Source organism: Prinia subflava, chromosome W, assembly GCF_021018805.1.
Source record: "Prinia subflava isolate CZ2003 ecotype Zambia chromosome W, Cam_Psub_1.2, whole genome shotgun sequence".
In the NCBI taxonomy this organism is placed as follows: domain Eukaryota; kingdom Metazoa; phylum Chordata; class Aves; order Passeriformes; family Cisticolidae; genus Prinia; species Prinia subflava.
The window spans coordinates 5201231-5209680 of NC_086282.1; the positions used below are offsets into that span (position 1 = coordinate 5201231).

The following is an 8450-nucleotide window of genomic DNA, read 5'->3' on the forward strand; positions in this document are numbered from 1 at the left end:
TCTTATCATAATTGGGCGAGCTATATCATCGCCACATTGCCTTTCTGCTGCTTGTATCACTCGGTCTGCAAATGCAGTAAATGGTTCAGACAGCTCTTGACTGATCAGATTGTAGGCTTTTTCAAAACTTCCTGCAGGCTGAATCTGTAAAAAGGCTCTACGAGCCATTTTTTTAATGTCATCAAATACTATTTTGGGTAGGTTCACTTGATCTTCATTTCGGTCATCAGGATGCTCACCAGTCAACTTAGATATGGTAAGGGTGCGAAGGGTTGCATCAGTGCTTTGCCTGTAAGTGGTCAAAACTCCTGTAAGCATTCTTCTCCATATGTGTTCCCACAGCATATATTGTGAATCTGTGAGAATTACACTGGCAAGATTTTTACAGTCATTTGGTGTCAGTGTGTGTTCTTCTATCATACTTTTAAGCAATTGTTTAAAATAGGGTGAGCAAATGCCACTGTCTTTCACTGCTTTTCGTAGTTCTTTTATTTCATGAGGTGGGATAGCTGTCCATGTTCTTGGACCTTCGGCTTGCTGGCTGAATAGCACAGGCATAGCTAGAGGATTCAGACTTTCCTCTTTGCAAATCAAGCGTTTGACTTCATGCCAGTCTGTGAACTGGGAATTGTCGAAGCACTTCTGGGGGTTTTGTACTTTTGGGATTGATGTTAGTGAATAATCAGGGTTTAATGTCTCATTTTGGGTTGAGAAGTCTGTCCCAAACACAGGGACAGGGGGGCCTGTAGAGCTGTTTGGGAACAGACTTAGTTGTTTTTCAGGGTTCTCTTGTATTTGAATCAAAGGGTTGTCATTTGCAGGGACAAAATAGTTCTCTGTCTGTCCTGTATTCATTGAAGCAGCTGTTGTATTCCACTCTCCCCCTTTTCGTTGCACAGTTTGTGTGTTTGGCTGGGACTGTATGGACGAGCTGTGATACAATGAAGTCTCATTTGGTGCTAGGGGTGCGGAGGGCGGGAACGCAGCTGGGTGACCGAGGAGATTCGGTGGCTGGGGTAGGGCAGCAGGCATCGGAGGCAGAGGAGCTGACAGTGAAGGCACATCAGCTGTTAGCTGGGCAGGGTCGTGCGGTGGTGAGGGGTCTCTCAAAGATGTGGCTGTGCCCGGGACGGCGGCGTATGGCAGAGAGGGTGGCGCAGAAGGATGCGTCCAAAGCGGTGCAGGAATCGGCTGTAGTGGTGTCGTCTGTGGACTCGGCGGGTGGCGGCGGAGGGATGTTTGGGGGCTGCAGATGCGTGGGTGCCGTGTGCTGGTGCCGTGGTGGTGGCGTGGCGGGCCGAGCTGCGGGAGGGATTATTTGCGGAGAGGCTGCAGCTGGGGCTGTCGGAGCAGGAACTGGCCGGGCTGGCGGCGCGGATGGATACAGTTCTGGAATTGCGAATATCGGCTCTGGTGGCGGCGGCGGCCGTGCAGCCTGGCATGGGGGCGGCGGGCACAGGGATGCCGGGTGGGGCTGCACCGTGGCAGGCGGCAGGTCGGGACCGGCAGGCTGTGTCAGAGCCGCGGCAAAGGCTGCGGGAGGCGGAGGCGGGTCGGGACCGGCAGGCTGTGTCAGAGCCGCGACAAAGGCTGCGGGAGGCGGAGGCGGGTCGGGACCGGCAGGCTGTGTCAGAGCCGCGGCAAAGGCTGCGGGGGGCGGAGGCGGGGTGTGCTGGTTCCAGGGAAGCGGTAACTGCGCATGCGCGGGCCACTCCAGCGGTTCCGCGTGATGCGGGACAATGGCCCACGTGCTAGGCAGGGCTTGCCTGTCTGTGTCCATCAGCGCCGCAGCCGGGACTGGGGGCGCGGGGGGCAGCGCGGCCGCGGGCGGGAACGGGGCATCGGCGGTGGCAAGAAGCGGCGGGGCGACTCCACGCAGCAGCTCAGCCGCAGAGGGCTGCGGCGGAGCCGGCACGGCCCGGGACGGAACGGCGAGCAGCGGCGGCGCGGCGAACAACGGAGGCGCTCCGGGGGGACCGGGGGCGGGAGGCTGGGCTGCCGCTGCGGGCGCGGAGGGAGGCACGGCTCTGGGCGCGGCGGCCGCAGGCGTAGGGGTCCGTGCGGGCATGAGCGGAGCCGCTGGGGCGGCGGGACCGGGGGGTCGGGCCGGAGCGGCGGCGGGAAGGGGGGAGGGCGCCGTTTCCAACACGGGAACAGCCGCGGCGAGTACCGGGGCTGGCGGAGGGCGGTGCGCCGGGGCACCGGCCGCAGCTGGGGCTGCGGTGTTCAGCGCAGCTTCTACGAGGTCCCGCGCAGCAGCGCCGGGACAAGGGAGCTCTGCCGGCACGCCGGGGCACGGAAACCTCGGCGGTACACCGTGACAGGGGAACCGCGCCGCAACGCCTGGACCCGGGAACCGCGTAGGAGCCCCGAGGGGGACAAAGGGAGCAGCGGGCACGGGCATAGGGGGCGCTGGGGGAGGGGAAGCGGCGTGGCGCCGTGGGGGACACGTGGTGGTTGAGGCCGCGGCCAGGGGAGGTGGGACGACAGCAGCTGGCAGACACGTGCGTGGGCAGGGGCAAGCGGCCAGCCCGGCGGGACTTAGAGGGGCTGATAGGGGCGCAGGGACGGCGGTGGGCGGGCTCGCTGGGGCAGAAGTGAGGAGGGGGACCGCGACAACGCCGGTGGAACCGGGGGCCGACACCGCGGGAGCCGGGGCAGCAGGGAGCAGCGGGATGGCGCGGATCGGGGTGGAGGGGGGGGTAGTGGGGGCAGGTGGGGTGCTAGGGGCCGCGGGGAGAGGGGACGGGGCGGCAGGGGCTAGCGGGATGGTGGGTACCGGAGCCACGAGGTTCGGCTGGAAGGCGGTGGGCGTGTCCTGCTGCAAACTCGCGGCGGGAACGGCGTTCTTCAAAGCAGCTACCGCGGGTCGCTCCTTCGCAGCAAGGATTTCTACAAGCGCCCTGCAGGCTGGGACGAGCTCACCGGCCGCGAAATCACGGCGGGAAATGTTATTAAAGAGCTTAATTCCAACTGTGTCCCAAAATTCTTTGGTGAATACAGCTGACCGGTCAACATTTGGGAAATTAATCAAAGTCCATTCTAAGAGGTTTTTTAGCTCTTCTTTTGGTAACTTACTTTGACTAGAGTACAATAAATGCTTTAGTTGCTTATAAAGATATTTATCACCGGTAGAGTGTGATTGCCCCATTATTAGACTGATTTTTTTTTTTCTCACCTGTGTGTCGCCAAAGCAAGGTCCTTAGCTCGAACGGCGTGGGAGTGCTGGCCGGGCACTCCCGTCGGCGTGGACGCTGCTTCACGTCCCTCTTCAGAGCACTGGCTTCGGCTTGCCGTGCTGGGGACGTCCCACTCAGAGCTGTAGTGCGGGCGGTGCTTTCAGCAACACTCGCGTGTGCTCTGACACGTAGCAGATTCCCTCAGCAGAGCTCCGGCACGCCGCTGCCAGCAACGGCGAGACAGGGCTCGAGGGTAGCTACGCAAATCCTCAGGAGAGCTCCAAGGAGCCGCTGCTCAGCGGCGGCCCCGTGCTCGAGGACTGCCAGGTAGATTCCCCTGAGAGCTCGAGGAGGCTGCTACGGCAGTAACAGCTTCCCGTGCTCCAGGTGTACCTCGGCAGATTTTAAGAGCTCCAGCTATGGTGCTGCGCTGCAGCCCTAAGCTGTGCTCGCGACACTTTCAGGTGGCTAAAACTGGTTATTTAGTTACCGTCCATGGAGCAATCTCCTACGGGTGGAAAAGGCTGGATCAGTCGTTCATCCACGGCTGGGCGCCAATTGAAGGAGAGTTCCCGTGACGGTAGAATCGGCGACAAAGTATCTCTATAAGCAATGTGCAGGGGTATCACGTGGTTTATTGTGAAGGCCTTGCTTGTAGCTGCTGGGCACAGCTAAAGCAGGCCAGGAGAGCAGGAACAGCGAACCGAGCCGAGAGAGAGAGAGCCCCAAATCCCGCACATTAAATATCTTTCTAAGTTGAAGAGTATGAGTTGGACTAACCAATCTAATACAAGATGACAACATATACAGCCAATAGAAATGTCCCACCACCCAAGGCAAGCAGAAGGGGATTGTTTAATCAAACGATCTGTCCCTCAGCTTAGCAGAAGTATATTGTTTAATCAAGGGGGCTGGCCCTCAGCTTAGCAGGTCGTTGCTCACAAGCTGATGGCCCTGCACCCCACACCCTAAATCTCAAAGCATGCTTTCATTTCTATCTCGCTTGTTGAACTCAGACTCCCAGAATCTAAACCACTACATTTGTAAGGTCTTTCTACTTCATCCTTCCCAACACATGGGGTTTAAGAAACAAGAAAATTTACTCAAGATGTATCTCATAAGTCAAACATTTTTAAGGATTTAAAGAAGCCCATTTACTATTGTCAACCTATTATTGCAAAATGCACACAACTGAGATTCCTATCTCTGTGTAGAACATGAAAGAGAGTAGGTTTAGATTAGATATTAGGAAAAAATTCTCAACTGTGCAGGTAGTGAGGCACTGAACAGGTTGCCCAGAGATGTTGTGGATGGCTCATGCCCTGCCAGTGTTTAAATCCAGTTTGGATGGAGCTCTAACAAGCCTGGTCTAGTGTCCCTGTCCATGGCAGGGGAGTTAGAGCTAGATCTTTAAGGTTCTTTCCAACCCTGGCCATTCTATGATAATATGCTCCCTGACATCCACAAGAGTGAAGAGTTATGCCTGACCTTGTAGATTCTGTGCATCTCACTGGTTTGGGCAGCATTCTTTCCTCTGTTTAAATCAGAGGTCAGTCTGAAGCAACTACAAAAGTTTTGGATACCCTGTGAACCATTCTGAAGAAAACCTTAAGCCCTTACAAAGACCTTAAGGTCTTAAGGCCTTATATCCAAGCATTGACAGGGTGGAAGCAGTATCAGTCATGTTTGTTATTAAATGTTCCAATGGTTTTCACAGCTTTTTCATCTTGGAATTTAATTATTCTCTACGCCACCTTGATTGAAATTGTACCAGCACAAGATTATTTCAGTACAGTTATCCCTGATTCACATCATGCAAAAGTATATAAATGTTCACAGGACTGAATTAGTGTACCTACACCAGTTTTACATGACATGCTTGTGGGGATTGCTTGAAAGAATGGAGCTTCTCAATATATATTTGTGGAATTGGAGATGCAATGTTTGAACTTTCTTCCAGAGCATCTAGTATAGGCTAACATGAAAGTAAGACAAATTTAGTAGATCTTATTTCAGTTGCTAAGCAAATTAATTCATTAATCTTGCTATTTGCTTATGTGCAGTTTATTCCCAGTTTAGTTTTCCAGGTTGTGCTCTATCTCTTTACAGCTTTTCAAATATGCCTGTCTTGCATTTCAGTGCTTCTTTTTATCCAAGTCTTACTAGAATGATAAATTTTCTGAATTGTGAAGAGGTTCTCACTTTTACATGAGGGAAGTGTTATTAAATAGACAACAAACCCTGTCTGGACATATCCAAACACATTCCATACTTTTGAAGGTAAAAGCAATTGTTAAATGTCCCTTGAATAATATGCAATTTTTAATGAACAAGACAGTTGCAGTTTTACTGAGTCCTACAAAAACTAAACTGAAACCAAGAAAGCAAAAAAACAGAGGCTCAGTCATGTGAAGACTGAATGTAACAGAAGTAACAGGAAAAAAAAGAAAATCTAAAAATGCAACCACAGAAACACCCCTGACCTCAAGTTGCAAGAGAAATGGGATGAAAATGAGTACTAATGGACTAGTGAGCTAGAAGGACACCTGCTTTTTTCAAATTTCTTGGCTTGCCATGTAAAGGACCAAAAGAATGCATATACCAACTGAATGTTTATTTTTCATATTTTCTTTTTAAATGTGATATATCAGAATCTGCTTTTTAAAAGTAATTGACAAAGTCTGTAGGCTCTGCTTACATAAATATTGTTGCAATAGTCCTCAATTCACTGCATCTGGAAATGATGAAATCAGTTGGCTTTTAACTTGGATAGCAAATCACCATGATGTATTTGTGTGAATATATACAAAATTCATTTTTTTGTCCCTCCATGATGAATGTTTCACTGTACAGAAGGAATAACTGATAATGATGCATATTTGGCCTTGACAAGATGCTCAAGGTGAACTGCAACAGCAGTTTCCAAGGGAGAGAGCAGGATAAACTATGCTTAATTTTGGCTGCAAGTGAGCCTGAAACATGAACTTCCAAAAACAGGGATTATTTTCAGATTGGAAAAGAACTCAAATCTTGGTCAAACCTCTTTTAACCTGAATCTTTAGGCAGAAGTCACAATTCAGACAGACTTCTGTAGGAGCCTAGTCACACTGTGCTTCAGAGAAGGATCAAAAACACTGAGCCCGTTGCCTTCCCCCCCAGAAAAAAAAGTACAGGAGAAGAGATTAGGACCATAATTTGATATAAGAAATCATAGAATCACTTAGGTTGGAAGAGACTTCAAAGATAAGGTCTCCTCTGAGCCTCCTTTTCTTCAGAGTGTACCAGCCCAGCTCCCTAGCCACTCCTAAACTTTTTGCCCTAAACTTCTGTGATCATGATTCATCTTAAACAAGGTAAATATAATCTGATGCATACAGTCATCTTATTCACTGTATAAGTCTTACAGTGTTTATAAATTCCACTTCAGACTGGGAAAAAAAATCTATTTGACCAAATAATTTACTCCATTATTTTAAAAAACATTTTCTTATTCAAAGGCTGATGTCACAGTGGACACGGGAAGAACTACACGAGGACACGCTGGTGAGCGAAGCAGGAAAAAGAGAGAGAGTTTATTTACAAAACCTAGTTTTATACATTTCCTATGGTGCCCGTGGATTGGAGGATGGAATTCCACCTCTCAATCCACGTTGGTTGAGCTAACTGTCAATTACATTTTTCTTTTTACCTAGAAATATGTAAACAATAAAAGACAGTTAGCAAAACATAGCCAGTGTTTATAGTAAAAAGTGTAATAAGGTGAAACTTCTAACTCTAATATGAAAAACATAACAGAAAGCTTAAAAAAGTCTTCAAAACCAGAGTGACAGGCTGAGGAATTACTATATATAGATATAGTTTAAGTAGTCTATATTCATTTTGATTTTAAGCAAACACATTTTTGGTCACTATTTTTCCTTTACAAATGGAAACCATCTGTCATATTTTTCTTTTTCAGAAGCTAGAAAAAAAATCTTAGTAGTTGCGTTTTCTTACACTTGAGTTAAAAAAAAGAAATCTGATGGATTTTTTTAATGGTTAAACAATACCAGTGTTTCCTGAAGGTAATTTTATGGGTATACTTTCATTTTAGAAATTCCTGACAAAGAGTCAATTGGAAATAACTGAATCAATTATAGTGTGTTCATAATTGTCTAATACCCTATTAGTTCAGAAATAACTAATCCCAAAAAAGGGAGAGTGATGAATTTTCTTTGTTTTATTTGAACTCTTCTTACAATTATAAAGGCAAGCCTACTGGCTCAGAGATTTGTGTTGCCATGTGCCAGTACTGGAATGCCTGTAATTAGCTTACTGCCTGCCACAGCAAGCCTCTAATTCTTCCAAGAAACATTAAATATTTTAGTGTGGTTGCATCCCCTGTCCCCTGTTGTCATTTAAATCACCCTACATTCTCTCTAACCTGCTCTGGGATGCTGTGCAGTACACTAGACATCGAATTTTAGCTTAGTATGAGGGCTGTGTGTATATAATTTTTCATATGCTTCAGTTGGTTTGTGTAGAGGTAGACCAGGTCCACTTGCCAACACTCACATCTGAAATGAAGGATATTCTTGGTCTCATTCTACTTGTTTGTTCTGTCTGGTACATTCTGCCTGTGAACTCTGTTACAACTACATTTTACAGGGTCCTCTCCTAGCAAAGTTTCCGTTGATATATTATTATTATATGGCCATTTATATAGACACAACTGTGTTATTTCCATTTTATTGCAAGGACATAAAAGTTGGAAAATTACCAAAAGTACAGAAAGGAGACTAAGAGCCTTTGAAAGAAAATGCCTTAGGGAAATACTGGGTATTAAATGAAGTTGATTTATAGCTGTTGCCAGAATTTGTCAAAGCTTGAACACTCCTAAATACAAAGTTATCCAGAAGAAAAGGTAGAAATACTTATGTTAACAATACCAGCCATATCATTGTTAGATATACTCTAATCATTGCCATCATACATGCTGGCATGATCAGTGAGATGGTCCCAGCCAGAATGCTCCCTCCACCCTAGTCCCACACAGTTCTTACAGAGGAAGAACAAATTAAAAATAGGAACCTGGAGGTTGCACAAACAGAAAAGCCCTTGTAGTACAACACAGAATAAGATCTGTTTGCCTAGGAAGGGTTCAGATTTGTAATATCAGAACCAACAGCAGTATTAGGCGTGTAGGAAAATGAGAACATGCAAAACTGGTATTCCTTTCCAGAAATCTCTCTCATCCGTACCAATAAGTTCGGACTCTATCTGCCCATTAGG

At 47.9% G+C, this 8450-nt stretch overlaps 1 protein-coding gene across 1 annotated transcript; it reads right to left on the minus strand.

Moving 5' to 3' along the window:
• Positions 1 to 335: 335 nt before the first annotated feature.
• Positions 336 to 4237, minus strand: LOC134563418 (basic proline-rich protein-like). The gene has a single exon (XM_063421331.1). The coding sequence runs from the start codon at positions 3149 to 3151 to the stop codon at positions 1064 to 1066; it is 2088 nt and encodes a 695-aa protein (XP_063277401.1). The 5' UTR covers positions 3152 to 4237; the 3' UTR covers positions 336 to 1063.
• Positions 4238 to 8450: the final 4213 nt, after the last annotated feature.